This window comes from Petaurus breviceps, unplaced genomic scaffold, assembly GCF_028583685.1.
Source record: "Petaurus breviceps papuanus isolate PSGF00001 unplaced genomic scaffold, PetGlider_PUasm1.0 173, whole genome shotgun sequence".
NCBI classification, from domain to species: domain Eukaryota; kingdom Metazoa; phylum Chordata; class Mammalia; order Diprotodontia; family Petauridae; genus Petaurus; species Petaurus breviceps.
This window is the reverse complement of record NW_027185759.1, coordinates 982,622-1,004,862: the sequence shown is the minus strand read 5'-3', so window position 1 is coordinate 1,004,862 and position 22,241 is coordinate 982,622. Positions and strand designations below refer to the sequence as shown.

The 22,241-nt window shown below is 55.9% G+C and overlaps 1 protein-coding gene across 2 annotated transcripts in view; it reads right to left on the bottom strand.

Annotated features, from left to right (window-relative positions):
- Positions 1 to 22,241, bottom strand: part of ATP2A3 (ATPase sarcoplasmic/endoplasmic reticulum Ca2+ transporting 3) — a 104,598-nt gene that overhangs the window by 49,240 nt on the left and 33,117 nt on the right. For both annotated transcript variants that reach the window (XM_069083261.1, XM_069083262.1), the window contains exons 4-8: positions 21,134 to 21,238; positions 20,464 to 20,602; positions 15,301 to 15,381; positions 13,522 to 13,607; positions 12,012 to 12,476 (exon numbers count right to left, since the gene is read on the bottom strand). In XM_069083261.1, the coding sequence (XP_068939362.1) occupies positions 12,012 to 12,476; positions 13,522 to 13,607; positions 15,301 to 15,381; positions 20,464 to 20,602; positions 21,134 to 21,238 (876 nt within the window). The remainder of the gene's footprint in view (positions 1 to 12,011; positions 12,477 to 13,521; positions 13,608 to 15,300; positions 15,382 to 20,463; positions 20,603 to 21,133; positions 21,239 to 22,241) is intronic.

The following is a 22,241-nucleotide window of genomic DNA, read 5'->3' as shown; positions in this document are numbered from 1 at the left end:
CCTGTGGGGAGGGGGTGGGATGGCTTGGAAACTGTGGTCCTATCCTGTTTATGGATGAGAGAGAGAGAGCGTGCGAGAGGGCCTGTGTGGGGCAAAAGTGATTTCTCTAGGGGTCCCAGGAAGAGCAGCCAGGACCGCCTCTCTTCCCTCAGCTGTTGAGCAGGGCCGCTAGTCTGGAGAGGCAGCAGCTGGGTCTCTCCAAGGAGAATGGAAGGACCGTTTACATTCGTGACAAACAGCCAGGAGGAAGTTGCTGCACATTCATCCATAAACAGGATAGGACCACAGTTTCCAAGCCAGCCCAGCTCCTTTGCACAGGCGGCTGGCACAGGGCCAGTCCTCGGACTCCCAGTGAAGCCAGCTGGGGCTTCTGCCCTTATAAGGCTGGGAGGAATCCCGTTGGCTCCAGGGAAAGGCCTAGGAGGAAGCAGCTCTGTGGCCCAGTTTCCCTCCCCAGCACCCCTCAGGCCCTCCCAGCCTTTGTTCATTATTGGAACTGGGGACAGAGCCCGGAATGCAAAGGTCACCTGTCCCACAAGTGCCAAGAAAGCTTGGCAAGCTTTAAAAATCCCCAGGCTTGGGGCCAGAGAATCAGAGATTAGGCTAAGAGTGGGCGTAGGGATTAAGGCTAAAACAGGATCACTTGGGATACCTGAAGTACCAGCTTACCAGCCTGCAGGAAGCATCTTCCCAACAAAAGTGGTTCCTAAAACCTGCTGTTGAGACCAGGAGAGATCACTGGAATACCCTTTGGCCATCTGGGGAAACTGAGGCCCATGGGGGGGGGTCCTCACCTTCTGTATTCTCCCCCATATTAATGACTTTTCTATGGGATTATTCCCCAAAAGGGCTTCCTCAGCAGTCTTGGCCTAACCTGGAATTGCCTGCAGCCCCCCACCCTGAGCTGGGGAGCAGAAGCCTCAGGGGGTCTCACCAGTTTGCAAAGGTTTCCTTCCCAATCCCAGCAGCAGCCCTGTTACCTGTCCTCAGAGGAGCTCAGCAGTGAACGCCAGCCACAAAGGAGAGGTTACAACAAGGCCAGGCTGTGACCACCCCCCTCGAAGGGGATCCTAAGCTTCTGAAGGGCTTGGGTCTCTGCCAGAGATTCCCTTTGCTCACACCACGCTTACAATTCATAAAGCTCATATGCATCCATTACCTCAGCCCCTGCCCCAGCAGCCCTTGGGGGTGGGAAGGACAGAGGTGAAGAGGAAGTTTCTCAGGGGTCTCCTATGGCCCCCCACCTAGCTACTAAGCAATTGATAGTCCCAGCACTCAGAGCCCTCCACAGCCTCTCATATCCACCCCTTCTGCTTGTTGGGCCAAATTAGTCCTAGCTCACTGTTCTTCTACCCTGGGCCAGGAGATCCAGGCTGATTAGGGGAAGGGGAAGGGGAGGGGGGGAAGGAGGACCTCAATTATCACCATCCAGGCCCCATAACCTCTCCCAGACTTCTGCCTTAACCATCACACGAGGCCAGGGATTCACTTTCTGCCCTCCTGCTGCCTCTCACACCCCTCCCACAGAGCATCCCTTTGGTGAAGGCCATGCTTGCCTACTGTCCTCTAACTCCTCAGATATTCTTGAACTGCTAAATCACAGGCTGCCTAGGACAAAGCTCTGTGATCCCTCAGAGCCAGTCCCAGCCCTGCCCTGAGCCCTGGCCCTGGCTCTAGCCCTGCCACTGAGCCCCAGCCCTGCCCCTGGCCCTGGCCCTGGTGCTAGATGTGGGCAGGATGATAAGACTTTTAAATGGATTCAGCAATATTTAAAGGCCTGGACCCCAAACCCACCAATTAAATGAATATATTGTCAACCTGGAAGTTAGGCTAAGGTCAGGGGGTCCCCACCATTCCAAGCAGTCATTTGATGGCAGAGTTTTCAACAAGGTGGGTGTAGCCTGTGGTCTTTGTGAGTGTGACAGGGGCTTCTCTTTGAATGGGTCCAGAAGGGAAGCCATGGGGTTGGGTGAGAGGCACAACCCCACCGCTGTAGCTGAGGCAAGCTCCGGAGGACACCCCAGTGTCCATCTTAGACTATTCAAGCCAGGCAATGAGAGGCCCACAGTAGGCGGTTATCTTGCTGCCCTCTGCTCTGCTCAGGCCCCATCCATTGCCTCAAGTAGTCAGAGCTAAGAGCCACCATTTAAGGAGGATAGTGATGGGCTGGGAAGAGTCCAGAGGAGGGCTACCAGCATGGAGAAGAGCCTGCAGCTCATGCCTTCTGAGGACTGATTGAAGGAAATGGACATGTGGGGTCTGGAGAAGAGACAGAGCTGCCTTCAAAGGGTGGGCAGGCCCAGGAGCAGCCATAGAGGGAGTCATCAGGCTCCTGACCGAGCTGGACCCAAACGGAAAGGCTGCCCCTCTCACTGAAGAAGGTTGAGATGGTAACCCACCAACTTCATAAGAGCCTAAGATTGTGCAGCTCAGGGCAGCAGCTCAGGGAGCTGTGGGCACAGGTGGGCCTGCCTCTTCAGGCTTCCCCCAGAGCAGTGCCACAGACACTGGTCCACCCCTTTGCCAGCTTTTTCACAGATGAGGACACTCAGGCAGAGTTACTCAGGAAGGCCTGATAGGCCAGTGTAATGGAAATGCAAATTTAAAGATCTTCCCTGCCCCTAGGCTAAAGTGCACCTGGAGCCTGGGGTGGGAGGCTTGTTTTTCAGTAGATACTTTTTGATTGGCCAGTGAGTCAACAAGGTTGTTACATTCTCTGAGCCAGGAGAAGGCTATATAAGCCCTGATGTGAGGCTTTGTTTTGGGGGCTCACTTTGAGATGTGTTCTGTGATTTGATCTGGATTCTGGGAAGCCGTTGTCCTGAGCCCCCCGGCTTTGAAAAAACCCAGATGTTGAAACCCAGATGTTGACTGGGTATGGATGTAATGGCTGGACAGTTTGGAAAGCTGTCTACTGGATCTGTTTCTGTCTTGATAATTCTGCCCATATACTTTGAAGTTCGGGGTGCTGACCTTTTCCCCTGAACAAGGTAAACGATATATGTCTGACTGATTAAAGTAAGCTTGTTAACCCATTTTCAGTTGCTTTCCTTTATCAAAGCAGATCCAAGAACCTGTGGTGGCAGCAAACCCTGAGGACGCTTCGGGTGCTTGCTGCTACAGCCAGCATGAGGACATGGCGACTGACCTCCTAGCCCTTTATTATGGACCCCCAAACAGCAGCCATGTGGCAAGTGGGAGCCCAGAGCAGATGCCAGCTCTGCCCCATTGCCAAGAGCTACTCGAGAGGAATGTGGCAGTTTCCAGGCAGGATGGACCTCTACCTGAATGGTCACTGACCTCTCAGAGATACCAGATATGGGGGGGGGGAGGGTGCCTAGAGGGACCCTGTTCCACCCAGGGTAAAGGGGAGACAGAAGGGCTCCTAGGATGGAAATATTGAGAGCTACAGGAGCCTTACAGGTCATCTGGGACCAACCCCTTTATTTACTGAGAAGTAAACTGAGTCCCAGAGGGAGTAAGAGTTGCCCAAAGGCACCCAAATGGTCAAAAAGCAAAGCCCAAACCCAAACCCAGATCCCCGACATCAGCCCCCACAGCCATGCCTGGCAGCCTCACTCCTCTGGACCCTTTTCAATTAGCCCCAGTCCAAGTTACCAGCCTTTTAAAACCTAAGCACCTTCAGTGTCCCAGTCCCTCTTTAAGGTGCTGGAGAAAGAAGACAAAATGAGATTCTATTCTATTGGATAAGACACAGGCAGACAGGAAGACATGCATCCGACAGCACAAGAAGGAGGTGACCACTATTTGCTGAGATCAGGGAGGGCTTCCTGAGGGAGGAGACACCTAAGCCACATGGAGAGAGACAAGGATCAACGAAGCAGAGACAAGAACAGCCTATGAGAAGTTGAGGGATTGGAGACCTTCACATCCTCTTCTGACCTCTGCTTCCGTGCTGGCGCTCTGAGGGAGCAGCCTCTTGATGACCCCCATTTCTCCTGGCTCATCTTCTGGGGCCAGAGAGGACAAAGCGAATACCCCTCCACAGGACAACCCCAGGGAGCACTTTAAGAAACCCACCCCCAGTCTTCTCTCCCAGGCCATGCATGGCCAGTTCCTTTCAGCCTTATTTGGCATGAAATTTTAGAGACATGACTTGATATAGTTCAGGAAATGTTAGCAACAGCAACAAGAGAAAGAAATCGAAGGAATAAAGTTGGGTAAAGAGACCTACAACTATTTCTGTTTGCTGGTTTACTTGGAAAACCGCAGGGAACCAGCAAAGATACTAACTGAGACAAGAGCTTCAGCAAAGTTGTAAGCTACAAAGTAAATCCTCAAAATCAACAGTATTCTATATGGTTATAAGAAAAGAGAAGAAGCAAGAATAGAAAGGGAAATTCCATTCCAAATAACTACAAAATATCTGGGGATCAACTTCTCAAAGCACACAAATGACTTGTATCGATACAATTACAAAATACTTCTAAAATAATAAAGGACAAATTAAATAGCTGGAGGAATATTCATTGCTCATGGCTAGGCTGTGCCAATATAGTAAATATGACAATATTAGTAAAGCTAATTTTCACTTTGCTGCTATACCAATCAAATTACCAACAGTATACTTTGTAAGACTTGATAAAATAGCAACAAAATTCACTGGGAAAAACAAAAGATCTAGAATATTAATGGAAATGATAAAAAGAAGCAAGCATGAAGGGGGAACAGCATGTCTAGACCTCAAAGTGTATTATGAAGCAGCCATCATCAAAACAGTCTGGTATTGGTTAGACAACAACAGAAAGAATAGGGGCACAGATCAATTGAACAGCATAGACAAGAGATGCGAAGTAATAGAGCTCAACAGCCCCACATCTGATGAAGTGGGAAACACGAATTGCCTGGGGGAAAGAACCCCATTTGATTAGGAAAACTGGAAGGCAATCTGGCAGAAATTAGATCAACACCTTAAACCACATTTCCCGACGCATTCGAAAGGGTTTTGTGTCCTTACCATTAAAGGTCACTTCACTTCCTCTCCTCTCATTCTTTTCTTAACTCTCTGCAGTCTGGCTTCCAACCTCATCAGTCCATGTTCCATGGGTTCTCTCCAAAATCGCCTTTGATCCCTTAATCACCAAACCCAATGGCTTCTTCTCAACCCTCTTTCTCCTTCACCTCTCTGGAGCCTTGGACCCTGTAGACCAGCCTCTCCTCCTTTATACTCTCTTCTCTCTAGAGTGGCAGGATACCCCAGCCTCCTGGCTCCCCTCCCACTCCTCTGACCACTCTCCATAGCAAACTCACGAGGCTCTGTCCCAGACCCTCCTCCCTTCTCAGCTTTTGGAGGACTGTCCAGAGTATCTCCAACATCCCAGACCTCCCAGCTCATAGCCCAGGAGTCATCCTGGCCTCCTCACTCTCTCACCCCCCATATTCAAGCTGTCACCAGGACCACAACTTATATACATCCCCTCTTGTCCTCTGTTCCTGTCCCCAGCTGGTGCAGACCCTCATCCCCTCCTGCTTGGACTATTGCAGTAGCTGCTGGGGGGGGGGGTTGTCTCCTGCCTCAGGTCTCTCCCCCCTCCAGTCCATCCTCCATTCAGCCCCCAAAATGATCTTCAGAAAGGTCAGCCCTGACTGTGTCACCCCTCTCCCTCCCACTCAATAAGCTCTGGTGGCCCCCTATCACCTCCAGGACAAGTATAAAATCCTGTTTAGCATTCCAAGCTCTTCATATCCAGCCCCCTGATCCCTTTACAGCTTCTCCCACCTGGCTCCCTCACATGTACTCTTCAAACCAGCAGCCCCAGCCTCCTGGCTGCTCCATGGACAAGGCCCTCCATCTTTTTTCTCTCTGGCCACCTCCCTGCCTGGAGGGCCTGCCCTCCTCATCTCCCTTCCTGCCTCCCTTGGCTTCCTTTAAGTCCCGGATGAGCTCCCACCTTCTCCAAGGAACCTTTTCCAATTCCCCTCAATGCTGGTGCCTTCCCTCTGTCTATGGTTTCTCTGCATGCAGCCACCCCATTAGACTGGGAGCTCCCCGAGAGCAGACACTGTCCTTTGTCTCTCTTTGTATCCTCAGTGTTTAGTCCAGTTCCTGGAACATAGTAGGTGTTTAATGCAGGCTTGTTGACTGGATAACTTGGACTCAAGGCCCTTTGACACTCTGACTGCCTTCCCCTGGACACCCTCCAGCTGACCGATGCCCTTCCTATCCTGGAGCAGTCAGGCCTGGCCACAGGGCTCCAGGCAAGTCTGAGGACCAAGGCCAGAGGCACCACCTCAGTCTGGCAAGTCTGCGAGTGAACAGTGTGATGTGAGAGTCAAAAAAGCCAGTTTAACCCAAAGAACTCTCCAAAGAAAATGGACAAGGTGACAGCTCCCTCCCAAAATGTCAGAGGCTAGCTGGCCACCTCTGGAGGATGTCATGGCCAAGGGGCCTGCCCTGGGTGGGAGAATGAACGGGGGCGGGGGGGAGGGAGGGTCCCGTCTTCTAGGAGTCTGTGACCTTGTCCTCTAAGCAAGCTGGGGAAGCCAACCAGGGCAATCAAGACTGCTGGGCTGCTGGTCCGGCAAGACATCGTGCCAAGCAAAGATGAGGGTTGGGGCATTCAGGACTGATGAGTAACAGATGGCCAGACCTCTCATTCCTCCTCCTCCTCTCCTCCTCCCCCTCCTCCTCCTCTTCCTCCTCCTCCTAGACACTCAGGCCAGAATCTCATGGAACATCTGGGAAAGTTCCAAGACAAAAGAGATTCAGCAAGCAAATGAATAATTTGTACAGTCTCTTCCTGTAACCAGAGCTGGGGGATCGGGTCACCCACTGGGAAGGGGCTCAGGGTCAGAGAGGCCCTTGGGACAAGAGAAGCAGGCCCAGCCTTGTCCTGCCAGGACAAAGATTTATCCCTAAGGCCCCTGCACCAACCTTCCACCAACTTCTCCACCTTTCTCAAGGCCCTTATCTCTCCCCATGAGCAGATAGCCACCCCTCTGACTTTGCTAAGACGACCAAGGCTGCACAGCAGAGCTTCCTAGTTCACCCTCCTCCACACTCCAAATGGGGGTCTTCACTCATAGCACAAAAGGGCCCATTGCTGACCTTGGAGTCAAGAAAACCCCGGTTCAGATCCTGCCCCAGACACTTCCCACCTGTGGGACCAATTTCTGGGTGTATTTCCTCAAGCAAAAATGGAGACAATAAGAAGACTTTTCTTATTCATTCATCACAGGGATCGATCAAGAAGTCATGCAGGGGGCATTGGGCAGGGGGCACCAGGCAGGAAGCATCAGGCAGGGGGCATTGGGCAGGAGCATTGGGCAGAGGGCACTGGGCAGGGGGCACCAGGCAGGAGGCATCGGGCAGGAGGCATTGGGCAGGGAGCATTGGGCAGAGGGCACTGGGCAGGGGGCACCAGGCAGGGGGCATCAGGCAGGGGGCACCGGGCACGGAGCACCAGGCAGGGGCCATTGGGCAGGTATCAGGAGCAGCAGCCAGAAGGACCAGGGTTTGAGTGCAGCACCCCCTGGCTGTGGCACCTGGAGGCAGCTGGGGTGAAGTACTTGCCCAAGGTCACACAACTGGTAGGTGTCTGAGACCAGCTTTGACCTCGGGTCCTCCTGACTCTGGGGCTGGTGCTCCAGCCACTGTACTACCAACCTGCCCCCACTCTCCCCCTTTCCAAGCTAACATGCGCCCTCCTTCCCTCCCACAAACTTCCATTGAGAAGTGCTATGTTGTGATTAACATGGAAGTCTGGTAGAGACCATAGTGGATTGCAGGCTGTCTTGGGAGGGGGAGAGAAAATGTAAAACTTATGGAAGCGAATGCGGAAAACTAAAAGTAAATCAATTAACTTTAAAAAAAAAGAACCACTCTGTTCAAAGCACCAGGCTCAGCTCCAGGGAAACAAAGACCCATCTCCCACCTCCATGCCTTTGCACGGGCTGTCCCAGGCCTGGACTTCTACCTCCTGTAATCCCAGGCATCACTTCAGTCCAACAGAATCTGTCTTTATTCCCCTCCCCCACCCCCATGCCCCAGCACACAGAGAGCCAAGGGCAGCCTCCCTTTTCAAATGGCCTTGAATCTGCTACCTGGTATTCATTCTGCCTCCCCAAAAGAAGGCAAGCTCTTTGAGGGCTGGGTCTGTTCCTGTCTTTTCTCCCTTGAAGCTCAGGGCCTGGTACACAGGGGTTTGTGGAACAGCCAAGGATTTGGGCTGAGGCATGGGGTGGGAGTGCTGGGGAGAGGCCTAATGTCATCGGTGACTTTATGTAAAGTTGTCTGGGAGCCGAGGTGCTGGGTGTGAGCACAGACACAGGCACAAAGCAGGAGGCCAAAGAGAGGAGCGGCCTGCACCGAGGGTCCCTGGGTCAACAGGCCTGGAGGGGATGGCCACAAATCTGCTGTGTGGAGTGTGGGCAGGTTCCCTCGGCTCTCCTGCTGAGGTGGCCTTGGTCAGAAGGGCACCCCACCCAGGCAGCCTCCACCTGCCAAGGTCAATATTGAACAGCTGTCCTCAGAGGAGGGTGGAAACAATGCCTCCGTCTCCCTGCCCAGGGAACTCCTAGGAGATAACTAGGGGCCCAGCCTAGTCTGGCTCCAAGAGGAACTGTCTCTGCTGTGGGCCAGGGTGGGGGAGGGAAGCGGGCAGCCAGACTTAGGCCTCTCCAACCTCCCAGCTGAGGACATGCACAGGTGTCCTAGGACTGCCAGCCAGGCTCTCGCTGCCCCTCTCCCCAGAGCCCTCTATGCCATCCAGACAGGTCAGAAGCCTCAAAGCCCATGGTCCCAAGGGCCAAAGTCCCCCTGCCTAGGCTGAGCACCCAAGTTCACTCCCACTCCCCAAGCAGGTGCTGACTGACCACAGAATACACCAGCAGCCCCTGTCCTACATCTCCCCAATGCCTGGGCATGGGGGAAGCAGGGATGGGGTCAGGATGTCCTCCCTAGCTCCAGGGCAAACTTGAGGCCCTGCTATCTGGCCCACTGGCAAACAGTTCTTTGAGGGCTTTTTAATGGGAAGTCACAAATGTTTGGGAGCCACCCTCTAACTCTGAGGGCAGTCCAGGGGCCAATCATTGGGCAGCTGCAAGGAGAGAACAAGGTAGCCCATAGGAAACTTCTGGGTCAAATATGACACGTTCTAAAAGCATCTATTTCCTTCCAATCCTGTGGCTCAACCACGGGACCAGTTGGAGGCAGACCCAGTCCTAAATGTTGCAGACGTAAAGGAGATGCGGCCCCTGACCTTGGGCAGCCAAAAATGGAGCCCAGCTTCTCTGAGCTGGTGGCTCCAAAGCCCAGTGTTAGGAGATGCACAGAGTGATCCTGGTGCCCTCCATCCCCTGCTGGGGAGAGCCCATCAGGGAAGCCCCTTGCACAGACTTCAGAGCATGAGTAGACATTCTGCAACCCAAACAAGGGACTTCACGAAGGCCTCCTTTCACCTGGGCCGCTCTTCTCTAGGGGGACTCAGCTCTTCCTATAATAGTACATCCAAGGGGACACAAGAAAAGAGTCCTGTCTGAAGCCGGCCTGGGGCCCTGCCTCAGCCTCTGCTCTTTCTTTTGGGAGGAAGGGATTAGGAGGACCAGCTATCCTGGTTCCAGCAGCCGACGGGGCCTCTAGCCAACCAAGCACCAATGCCCTGAGGAGCAAGAATGACCTTTGGAACCAGGCCAACAGTGGCCAAGACCGGGATTCATCCAGCAGGGGTAAAGCATTAAAGGGGAACCTGGTGGCACTAATGTGATGTGGGAATTACGTTAAGTCAGAGCTCTCTCCCCAGAGACTCCCCAGGCATGGGGGCGGGAGATTACACCCCTCGAGGTGTGGGGGAGAACACTTAAGCTTGTTCTTTCTTTAAAAGAAACATCCACCATAAAAGCTGAGGAGTGTGAACAAGTCACAAAGTCACTGGTGGCCAATGCACCCAGAATGGTGGCTTGGGCTGATGGCAGTAGAGAAGAGAGCCCCAATCCCACAGGGAGAAGTCAGTGTCCCATCCTGGCTCTGGGAGGCTCAGCCTCACCACCCTGGCCACAGAGTCAGACCCATGCCTATTCCAGGATGCCCTCCCTCTCTGTGAGCACAGGTAGGTTATCCAGCCTGCTGGAAGACCTCCAGGGATGGCAAAGGAAGCCTCAAGCTTGCCCTTACGCCCAGAGCCTTTGCTTGCCCCTGCCCTCCTCAGATCTGGCTCAGGGACCCTCTCCTCTTCCCCCAAGCCCCTCTTAGGCTTGCTAAGGGCAGAGGTTTGTCTTGGCTTGAATCTTCAGAACCCAAGTGCTTTTATTCTATGGGAGATAGATGGACAGTGGTAGAATGCTTCTTCAAGCTTACTACCAGCTTATTCCATTTTCTCCAGGTCAACTGGGCTCCCCAGGAAATCAGACCATTGTGGACACAGGCCAAATTGAGCACCTACTGTATGTCTAGCCCTGAGCTAGGCACTGTGGGGGGACATAAGAACAATGACAAGGTTCCCTCCCCCAGGAACAGTGGCTCCATGGTCGAAACTGAACCCCACCCAGAGAAAAGTCAGGAGACTAACAGAGCCCGGACTCAAAGCTCTTCCAAACAGGGAAGGAAAAGAGGAAAGAAGGAACAAGGCCAAGTTCTCCTGGGGCAGGAAGGGGGTGTCATGGAGCAACTTTCCCCACACTCAAAGCATGATTGTTATGGTCAAGAAAGCATGTGATTCCCATGAAAACATTTGTCACTGAGACATTGCTCTCAGAATCGCATCCAGGAAGGACCTACCCAAACTAGTCCCGGGAGGGGGACACAATGACTCCCGAGTCCTGGGCTCTCTGCACCCCCCAGGGATGGCCTCGGGCCCCCCACTAATGAGATCCAGCATCAATTCCAAGGGGCACAAGGATTGAGGCCACCTGGGGGGGGGCATCTACAGTCCTCCCAGCAGGGATCCATGGAACCTTCCCAGCAGAGGGAGGTCCTTAAGAGACAGGCTGGAATGACTAACAAGGGGAAGCCTGTAATTAGCACATCACTTTATGAATGGGAGCTTTAAAGTGCTGGAAAATCTGTCTCTCCCTGTACCCATTGACTCTGCCCAGAAAACTCACGTCCAGACTGGCCTCTGGGTCCCTGGGTCAATCAGAGTCATATTCTGAGAGGTGACTGGTCTCCAACCACAGCAGCCCCCCACCCCGAGCTTTCACAAGGACCCATGACCAGATGCCAAAGCTAGCCCTGACATTGCCCTGCTCCTCTCGCTGAGCCTTTCAGGGCAGGCTGTGGGGAGCTCACCAGCCTTAGTGCCTTGGGCACAAGCTGGTCAGATTGGAGCTGTTCATCTCTGAGGAGCTCGCCCTCCCTAATCCCTGTCCCATCACAGCAGAGGGCAGAGAGAAGCCACAGACCTCACTTTCTGTGGGTGCCAAGGAACGGCCACCCACCTAAAAGTTGGGACAGACTGGCCGCCAGGCAGAAGGCCCATGGGGCCGGCTCCCACCTCCCTCCTCCAGCTTCCTTTGATGGAAGCTGCTCCCCCCTCTCAAAGACCGCCAACCCTCCATCTAAGGAAAGCAGCCGCCCCAGCCCAGAGAAGGTGGGTGTGTTGGGGGGAGGGGCTTCCAGGCCACACTAAGCCAATCAGTCACTTCCACAAGTTTTTGCTGGGCACCTGCCTGAGTACTGACCCCAAGGAGCTGCTGCTGTCACGCACTTGTGTCTGACTCCATGACCCCATTTGGGGTTTTCTTGGCAGAGATGCTGGACTGTTTTCCTTTCCTTCTCCAGCTCATTTTACAGATGGGAAAACGGAGGCAAACGGAGTTAAGCAGTTTGCCCAGGTCACACAGCTACGAAGTGTCCAAGGTCGGACTTGGATTCAAGTCCTCCTGACCCCGGGGCTGGCGGCCAGCTGCCCCCCAAGGGCCTGGACACACCCTTTGCAGGTGCACCCTAACTCAAAGCAAGGCTGAAGAGCTGGAACCAGAGCCAGACAAGAAAGGAGGAAGGAGAGGCGGCGGGCAGGGCAGGGCAGGGCCAGTGGGCCACCTCAGACACTTACCCGGCACACAGACATCTGGTTGGTGGTCAGAGTCCCCGTCTTGTCGGAGCAGATGACTGAGGTGCAGCCCAGGGTCTCCACAGAGGGGAGGCTGCGCACAATGGCGTTTTTCTTGGCCATGCGCCGCGTGCCCAGTGCCAGGCAGGTGGTGATGACGGCGGGGAGCCCCTCGGGGATGGCAGCCACGGCCAAGGCCACGGCAATTTTGAAGTAGTAGATGGCTCCACGGAACCAGGAGCCGCCATGGACGGGGTCGCTGAAGTGGCTGATGTTGATGGCCCAGACGGCCACGCAGATCATGGAGATGACTTTGGACAGCTGCTGGCTGAACTCATCCAGCTTGTGCTGCAGCGGGGTCTTCTCGGGCTCCGTGGCCACCATCTGATTGCGGATCTTTCCAATCTCTGTGTAGACCCCGGTGGCGACGACCACGCCCACGGCCCTGCCCGAAGCGATGTTGGTGCCCTGGAAGCCAGAAGCACTCGGTGACTGGCAGGGAGAGGCCCTGCCTCCCCTGAGGGCCCACTCCTTGGGAGACAGCAGGCGCTGCCTCCTGGCCCCGCTGCCTCCAGGGGCAGAGGGAGCTGGCTGGAATGATGGCACAGTTCCCCCAGGGAGGACCCCAGATTCTGAGTCTGGGTGTCTACTAGGGGAGCTGGAGTGGGGCCTCTGATTCCTGGCCCCCCCTGCACAGTCCGGGTCATGAGGCAGGACTGAGGGGCACCAGGAAGAGAAGAGCTAGCTCTGCATAATGTGGCTACACAAGGTTCTCCCAGCCTAAGCAGACACAGGGTCATGGCCCCTGCTCAAGTCTGGGCTCTGGCAGGCCACCCAAAAGGCACCTCAGCTACCAGGGCCAAGAGGGCCAAGACATCTATCCCAGCCCCATCACTTCACAGGGGAGGAAACTGAGGAAGCCTAGAGGAAGGCAGACCCTTGGACAAGACCCCAAAGGGAGTGACCAAGATGGGATCAGAGACCTGAGGTTCTCCATCTTCCAGCCTCATGTAGACTGGGACTCTCCCCCATAGCACACGTCAGTAGTGGTCAGGGGCCAGAGGGAGTAGCTCTGAGCCCTCAGCTCTGCCTTTCCCAGGTCAGACATCCTTGGTGCTAGCTAAGAGCTGAGCTCTTGTCAGAGCACATGAGGGGACTTTCAGAGGCTCCCCTCACATTGGACAGAGGCCCAGCCTTTCAGAGCCTTGGCTCCTTTATCTGCACAGTCAGGACCCTGCCACATGCTCTCTTGGGAGAGGAGTGCTTAGTGCTGAAGGCTGGGGAGCCCACCCTGAGCCTCACTCAGCCTGGGCCTGGGGGGGGGGGGGGGCGGAGTTGGCCAGACAGTGAATATTCTGACTAACGCACCACGTGCTGGTGAGCCCTGGAGCCCAGCCCTCCCTCCCTCACTGGGGCAGGGTCTTGGCTGAAGTCGGGGAGCTCTGTTTCTGGAAGCTTCCTCCAACCCCCACCCTTCCCAGAGCCCCAAGAAGGACCACAGACGCAGACTCACTGAGAACAGCATGTTCTTCTTGTCCTGGTTCACAGCCCGGGGATCAGGGACGGGGTCGGTGTGCTTGATCACAGACATGGATTCACCTGTGCACGTGTACATACACATACACACACACACACACACACACACACACACACACCAAACTTCTGAAGCCTTCTAGGACAACTCTACACCACCCACTGCCCAAATTGCCACCAGGGACTGCTGGCAGGAGGTGTGCAGAGCCTGGAGGTAACTCCTGGGGGACTCAGTTTCCCTACTTGTTCAGTGAGGGGCTCTGCGTCTGACCTCTCCTCTGCTGTCCACCTTGTGTCCCTTCCTCACCCCTCTCTGCCCAGTAGAATGCCAGGCAGGAGCCTCTTCTTTGGAAGAGAAAGCCACATAGAAGTCTCTGAAAGGCTGCCCCATGAAGAAGGGACGAGACTCACTGGCTTGGTCTTGGAGGGGAAAATGAGGGGTGAGGGAGTACAGGAACAGACTCAGGCCCAGAGTGGCCTGGCCAGCAAGGGAAGCAGTCAGCTCCCTGTTCCCGGGAGGCTGAATGGCCTCTGGAGTCGATGATGCCCCTGAGAGGATCCTTGGTCGGGTGCAGCTCGCACTCCAAGCCCCTGAGGTCCCACCAGCTCTGAGGTGTTGGGATCACTCATCTCTCTGCCCCCAGTGGCCAGCTCAGCTCTCGGTCACAACAGGCACTTATTCAGCGCTATTCCACAGAGCAGGAGTGTCCTGATGCTCAGAGGCCAGACTCCGGGGGCCACTGTCACATGGTTCTTAGAACCCCCAGTCCTGCCCCTTCTGATCTTCCTCCTCCTGACTGTGATGGCCCCTCAGGCCCAGGCCACCTGCAGCCTGTCAGCAGAGGCCAGCAGCCCCCAGCCTCAGACCAGGGGTCCCTGGGGTCACTCTGGGGAGCCTTCCTGGCCCTAGCTTCCTGTCTGGACTTGCCCTAGGTAAGAGGAGCTGCATCTGAGATGGAGAACTCAGGAGGATGTCGCTGAAAACATCCTAGAGCTCACCTGGTCCAGCTCCGAGGCCCAGATGGGTTTCCCTCGCCTAAGTCTTACAGCCAGACTTGCACCCAGATCTTGGCAGAGGCAAGACAATAGCTCTGAGTCCCAGCACAGTCTGGAAATGTGCCTGACCCCTCTGCCCAGCTCGGACTGCTCCTCTCATCATGCCCCCCACCTGAGGCCCTGCTTCAGAGGGCGTTTCTGCAGTCCTGGTGACGGTGGGGTGGGGGGGCACAGCAGGATCCAAACAGGGTGTCCCCCCACGACCCTCCTTGGAGGCTTGATACCCCTCCCGCAGCTGTTCCCCTTGGCCCCTTTGCCTAACCACAGCGGCCATAGTCAGTAGCCAAGCAGTCCTGGGCCTGGGAGGTCAGAGGAGGACATCTCAGACCCTCCAAGGAGGCTGCTGGGACCTCTGGGTCCCTGCTCCATTCCGCTTGGTCACCTCCAGTGGGGCAGCCTGCTTTCCCAATTCACAGGGGAGCAGCTCCAGGAAGGCTCCTTCCTTGGGAGAGGACACAGTCCCACCTCTCTGGTCTCTCACTGCCTGGGCTGCCCTCCCAGAATGAGACCCCAGCCAGTGCCCCTGGCTCAGCCCCAGGCCTGCCTTCCATCCCACAAAGGAGTGGGTAACTGGAGATGGATCTGACTGGAAACCAAGCCCCAAGCCAGGGCCCACGTGGCCTGTGACTGATAGAAAAGGGCATCTGAGCTCACCCCAGGAAGTGTTCACCTCCTGCCCCCCAGCTCCAGGCCACAACCTCACCTGTCAGGATGGACTGGTCAACTCTCAGGGTGGTAGATTTGATCTCTATGAGGCGAATATCAGCTGGCACCTTGTCACCCACTGGGGAGGAGAGAGAGCGAGAGAAGAGCCTTGGTCAGGGAGGGATGCCCCCACTGCTCCACAAGGCCTTTCAGGCCCACCCTCCCTCTGGGTCAACAGGACTGGGTGGCAGGAGCCCTGGACCCTCCCCTGAACCCTGCCCCCCACTCTGAATGTCCCTGGCTAGGTCTCTTCCTCCCGCCCCCGGGGCCTTCTCTGCTCTTCTGTAAGATGGGGAGAAAGGGGCTGAGACTACGTGGCCTTGTGGCCCGGACTCTGGCAGCTGGTGTGCCCTGAGACAAGGCCACACTTCTAAAGGAAGTATTCCCTCACTCCCTGGGCTCAGGGGCAGCCCACAGGGCCTCACAGCTCCATTCTGGCTCTAGATGGGGGTCCCGTGACTAGCTAGAAAGAGAATTGATGGGAGTCAGAGCCTGGCTGCTTACTATGTGTCCTGCCAGGTCCCTGCCTCCCTTTGGGCTGTGGCTACCGGCTCTTAAAAGAGGGCTGTCCGCATGGAACCCAGGGAAGCAGAGGAGGCTCTGGGGAAAGCTGGCCTGCCAGCCTCTGGTTCATGTGGACAGTGTGGAAGGCCACTCCCCGCTCCCAGGCCCCCCGACATCACAGGGCCACCAGGCCAGGTTATGGGGTGGATGACCACTGTGCACCTTGGCCCTGTGCTCACTCCTGGGACACCAAAACACTCTGGTGGGCTGGGAGCCTTTCAATGTACACAATCCCTCCAATGATGCTGATTGCAGCCAATTCTGGGCCAACCAGTTGCCCACTATAGCCCTTAGGGGAAGATGCCCAATCTACAGGAAAGGGTCACACAAGGTGGAAAGTAAGTGATGGGGGCAAGGGAACAGGGACTGAGGGCTCCCGAAAACTCCCAGGAGACTTGTACCCTCTACCATAGCCCCAACAAGAGGCCAGCCAGCTTCTGCTTGGACACTCCCAGGGGTGGGGAGCTCACCCCCTAGCAAACATTCCACCTCCCTTGAGAAAGCAGTTTCTCTGCTGCTCAGCAGCAGCTTCTTCTCTAGGCTCCTGGGCCTGTCCCCTGCCCCTCAGCCTTGGAATTCTGCCCTCCAGCAGAGATGCTCTGGGTGGAACCCCCGGGGCCACCACTGTTATGACAGTTATGTCTGGGCTGCCTGCTCAGCCCCGACTCCCCAGAAGCTGCCCTGAGCATCACAGTGAAGCACCAGCTACACTTCTTAGGAAGAAGTAACATGCCCTCTTCCTTCCCTTAGTGTCCCCATGGGCAGAGGATGGGTAGCAGCAGGGAAGGGACTCTGGCCCCCTGGCAGCACTGGCAGCAGCACTCTCGCTTCTGGGCTTCCTGTAGCAGGGGCAGGAGAGCGGGAAGGGCTGTGGTGGTGACGGCCCCGGGGGCTGTGGCTGTGGTGATGGGGAAGGCTCTGGTTGCTGTCAGTCATGTCTAACACTCCAAGACCCCATTTGGGGGGATTTTTTGGCAGATACTGGAGGGGTTTGCCGTTTCCTTCTCCAGCTCATTTTACATATGAGGAAACTGAGGCAAGCAGGGTGAAGTGACCTGCCCAGGGTCACACAGCTAGTCAGTATCTGAGGCCAGATTTGAACTCAGGAAGATGAGTCTTCCTGATTCCAAGACCAGCACTCCATCCATAGGAGCCCAAAAAGGAGAAGTTTTTAACGCCAAACGGAGGAGTCTGTGTCTCATCCTCGGTATGACCCACTTGAGCTTCCCTAGTAAGGGAATGACCGTCAAAATCTCACTTTCGGGATCTCCATTTGGCCACTGCATGGGGGATGGACTGGAGAGCCTAGGACCAGAGGGGACAAGGAAGAGCCTACAAAAAGGTCCAGGTGAAAGGAGATGAGGCCTGAAGGAGGCTGAGCCCTCAAGAGATCTTGGGAGAGTGGGGAGGCCAAGACCGAGCATGGCGAGCACAGCGGGGAGAGAGCAGGGGGAGGCAAGAACGGGGTCTGGGAGTCTGGCGGGCTCTCAGCAGGAATAATCAGGGACATTGGGAAGAGGGGAGGGCTGGAGGGATATGGGGAGTCTGAGATAGCTCGAAGAGAGTGGGTTTGGCATTCTGTGCAGAGAGTCTGGAGCTTTCGAGATGGCGGAGAGCAGGCCAGACCAATCTGGGGCTCACTCTGCTAGAGATGGGCTTGAAGCCACAAGAGCTGCTGAGAAATGGTACAGAGGAGAGAGGGCTCAAGACTGAGGCTCCAGGGCTACCCACTCTAAGGCCAGGCGGGAGACCCAGATTCAAAACCTCTCGCTCCATCCCCGCCTCCATCCCTGCCCCCCACCACCATCCCCACCTCCCCACCTCCATCCCTGCCCCCCACCCCACCGACCCACCTCCCCACCTCCATTCCTGCCTCCCCACCTCCCTACCTCCATCCTGACCCCCAGGGCCATCCCCACCTCCATCCCTGCCCCCCACCACCATCCCCACCTCCATCCCATGCATGCGGATTCTGGCCCCAGGCTCTACATGAGAAAGTCAAGAGTGCCCAGCTTGGAGCAAGAATCCTGTCTGTGAACCCCCTGGACCCGCTGCCTCTGGGAGAAGCAGGAAAGAGCACAGCAGACCGTGGTGCTGCCAGGGCCTCCAGCAGGGGTGGCAGGAGGTTGGCTCTGAGAGACCACAGGTGCCAAAAAAGGGGGTGGAGATCAGAGAGTAAAGGAGAGAGATTTATAGCCAAAAAGTGCTGAAGAGGAAACTGAGGCAGCGCAGACTGAGAAGCATTGGCCTCAGAGACGGGCTGGGTAAGAGCTCAGAGGCGGGGCTGCCCCAGCACCACCCCCCCCAGCTCCAGCCAAAACTCTTACTCCCCAGCGCCCTTGACCATGAATAGGAATCAGAAATGAAGGGGGCAGCCTGGGGAAGGGACGGGGGAGGGGCGGTGTTTTCCTTTTTTCAGACATGAACAGCGCTGTTCAGGTCACGACTTGGGGCCTCAGCGACGTCAAGTGAGTGGAAAATGTGAGGCGGGCCGCAGATCCGGGAAGGAGAACCAGCCAGAGGAAACCTTTCCCTGAAGCTCATTGTCAGAGAGGTAACAACCCTCAACCCGCTGGGCTGTCGCCATAGCAAAGCCCCGGGCCCCCACCACCACATTCCCATCAATCACTCTGTGGGTCTTGGGCGGCTTCTCTTGGGAGAGGCATCACACCTGGGTTGGGGCACAGCTGAGGGAGGGGGAGGTAAGATGCCCTCCTCTTGTGGTGCCCACCCCAGCCCAGGGAGCTCTGCCCACTGTCCTGGGACACCTTCTCTGGGAGGAGACATCAGGCCTGGCTTTGAGGGAGTCAGGGAGGGGTTCAGGACGTAGTGCCAGGGGCAGGTCTAAGAATTCCTCCTTCAGCCCAGACCCCCCTACCCACTGCTGACTGTGCCAGTACCCCATTCAGGGCCCCTCAGGGGGGTCAGACACTATATTGGCAGATGGGCTCCAGGTTGCAGGGCCCAGAGAGGGCCAAGCTCAGATAGGTCTCAGAAGCACCCAGAGTGGCCTCAGGTCCAAAGCCAGCACTGGTGCCCACCCCTGGTGGTGCCCACCCTGTCACTTGGCTGGGGCCAAGATTGCAGATCTACATCAGTCTCCTCCAGGACCAGACCCAAAGGTCAGGAGGCCACCCTTGGCCAGGACAAGTACCGGCTACCTCCGCCCTTCCAGGACCATCCAGGGTATCAGCCCCAGAACATGCGACTTCCCAGTGGGCCTCTCATGGCCCTGGAGCTGTGTAAGAGCCCCTCTGGACCATTCAGGAAAGGGCACTTTTACCTGGCCCACAACCATTAATGAGAGAGGCCAGACGTCCCAATACGTGGCTGACAAGGCTTGTCCAGCCACTTGCTGGCTGTGGGATTCTGAGCCCTACTGTCCATATCTGCAAAGTGGGAGCATGGAGGGCAGGACACTTGCCTCACTGCAACTGGGGAGTGGGAGTGGCACTCAGTGATCAAAGGTCCCTGGAGCTTTCCCCAAAGTCCTCTGGGAAGGGGAAGGGGGGAATGGACAGCTCCTTCTTGGGGTGCCCAGAGGGTAGATGGCCCCATGGGGCAGGCAACTCCAAACCATGACCCGCCCCGCCTCACCCCTCCCCACAGGCCTCCCAGACCCAGACAGGATGGTCATGTAGCATCCCAATCTGAGGAAGGCCAAGAGGCTCACAAACCATCCACACGGTGAGAGTTCCTCCCCCACCTCCACCTGACTTTCTAAGGTCAGAAAGATGGTCCCTGCCTGCCCTGTCCTCTGCCAAGGGCAGCAAGGACACTTCTTGGAGGCTGGGGGACGGCCTTCTCGACCCCTGGCCTTCAAATAATCCAGAGCAATGCAGGGGGCCATACAGCTCCAGGGTCCAGTCACGGGCCCCCAGGTTCTCAGTCAGCTTCCTCCCACTGCCCATTCCCCGGGACTTCCTCCTTTGGACCCCAGGCTCAGGGCTTCCCTCCCCCAGCTCCTGCAGCCTCTAGCTGACAGGATCTTCCTGCTGTGGGAGGTTTTAGGAAGATGAGGGGGAGCTTCCCCCCACCCTGGAGAACCCTGGCAGGTCAGGCAGCTGCCCCAGCTGGCCTCAGGGCCACAGGGTTCTTGACCCAGGGTCCAAGACTAAGAACTAGTATATCTTCACAGGGGCTGAGATGGGCCCCATGGGCTACATTGAGGGACAAACCAGGACATGCTTTCTCAAAAGGAAAGTCTGTAGGGATTCCGTGGTCCATGCAACAGTTTTGAGACCCTCGGCAGAATAAAGAGCTGCCAGAGCAGGGTGTGAGAACCCTACGTCATCCCACCCCTGCCACCTGCTGTCTCGCTTAGGACACCAGGGCCAGGAGTGCTGGGGCCCAAGGCTCAGCCCTGGAGGGCATGGGGCATCCTCAGGACCTGTAAGCCTCACTTACTGAGAGGAGCAATGGAGTCAGGCCTCCCCCAGCCCGGCTGTCCTCTGACAAGTGGGCACTCACACATACATGCACACCTGTGTGTTCAGACATGTGTGCGCTCATGCACATGTGTGTGGACTGCATTGTGTGTGCACTCACACATGTGTGCACTGTACTCACTCGTGCACATGTGGCCCTTGATCCGTACCTGCCACTTCTACGATGTCTCCGGGGACAATATCCCGAGCCCGGATCCTCTGCACACCCTTGCGGTCCATGCGGATGACCTTTCCCATCTCTGGCTCATATTCCTTCAAGGCCTCGATAGCACTCTCTGCGTTTCTCTCCTGCCAGCACAGGTAGATTCTGGTCAGGACCCCAGTATGGGGAGGGGAATGGGGAGTGGGGTCAGCCCCTCTGAGCAGGGGTTCTGGAAAGGCTACAGAATGGGGAGGGGGCACACTGGCTGCTCCAGTCTCAGCTGGGGGCAGCACTCCAGGACAAAGGCCACCAACATCTCCGAATTCTCTGGGGGGGCATGGCATCAGCTCAGCTGGGTCTGGATAGTTCAGAGAGCCCAGGGCCCAAGGAGACTGAGCTAGGACGGAGGGCTCCTGTGCCAGCAGACCTTCCTCATGTCAAGGGGCCACCCTAGAATCCCCAGGGCCGCCTGTTCTTGAGGTCAGTCCCATCCGGCCGATCCAATCAGCCTTGGAGGGACATCAGCACAGGCTGGAGCCCAAACACAGTGGGATGGATCAACCAGGGTCTGTGGGGACAGAGAGAGGCCTCCTCCTTTCCAGACCCCACAGAGACGTCTGACCAGACTGCTGCCAGTCCCGAGGGCAAAGCCCTCTGCCACCATGGCCCTTACCCACCTGCCACACCCCCACAATGGCATTGGCGATGAGAATGAGAATGATCACCATTGGCTCAACAAAAGCCGTCACTGTCTCCTCGCCCTCCTCAAACCAGGCCAGGATCTGCAAAGGAAGAAGCAGATACATGCACACATGAACAAAGCCAAAACCTGCCTGGGCTGAGAGCCCCCATCACTGCAGGGCTGGGCGTGGGGGCCAGGGGGAGGAGGAACTAGAGCCCAGAGGAATTCAATGAAGGCAAATTATAGGCAGGCTGGGAGTCAAACCCAAATGTTCTGACTCCACTGCCTTATCCTGCCACCAGGTAAGGGATGACGACTCAGGGATACCTCAGGCCTTGACTAGATACAAACAGATGCCTGTGGAGTCAGGGAAAGGGACAGGAAGAGAGCTCCCCAGGCCAGGTGGCCAGGTGGCCAGGTGGCCAGGCAGCCAGGAAGCTGGGTGTGACCACCAGGTGGGGAGGGAATGCCCTGAATCCCTGCATTTGCTATTGGCATTTCACAAAGACAATAGTGCAGGGGGTGGAGGAGGGCGTGCCAGTCCTGCCTGGCACATTTTCCATATATGCCCCATAAAGTACAGGGTAAACATGGACCACAGAGCTGGGGGCCTCAAAGGTCAGCCAGTCACCCCCTCATTTAACAGATGAGGGAGCTGACATTCAGAGAAGAGAAATAACTTGTCCAAAGTGACACAGGATTAAATGACAACCTGGATGCAAACTCAGGTCCTATGACTACAAGTTTAACCATATCTTTATTCACACAGACACGGACACAGACCCAGACATCAACCAATCGATAAACATTTATTAATGACCCACTATGTGCCAGGCACTGCGTTAAGTGTTGAGGATACAAAAAGAGGCAAAAGATAGTTCTTTCCCTCAAGGAGCTTGCAATCTAATCAAGGAAACAACATGCAAACAAATAGATACAAAGCAAGTGATATATTACAGGATAAATAGGAAATAATTAACAGAGGAAAGGTACAGGCATTAAAAGGGGTTGAGACACAGACATGGAGGCAGACATGGAGGCAGACACAGACACTGACACAAACACAGACACAGATACACAGACACAGACACAAACACAGACAC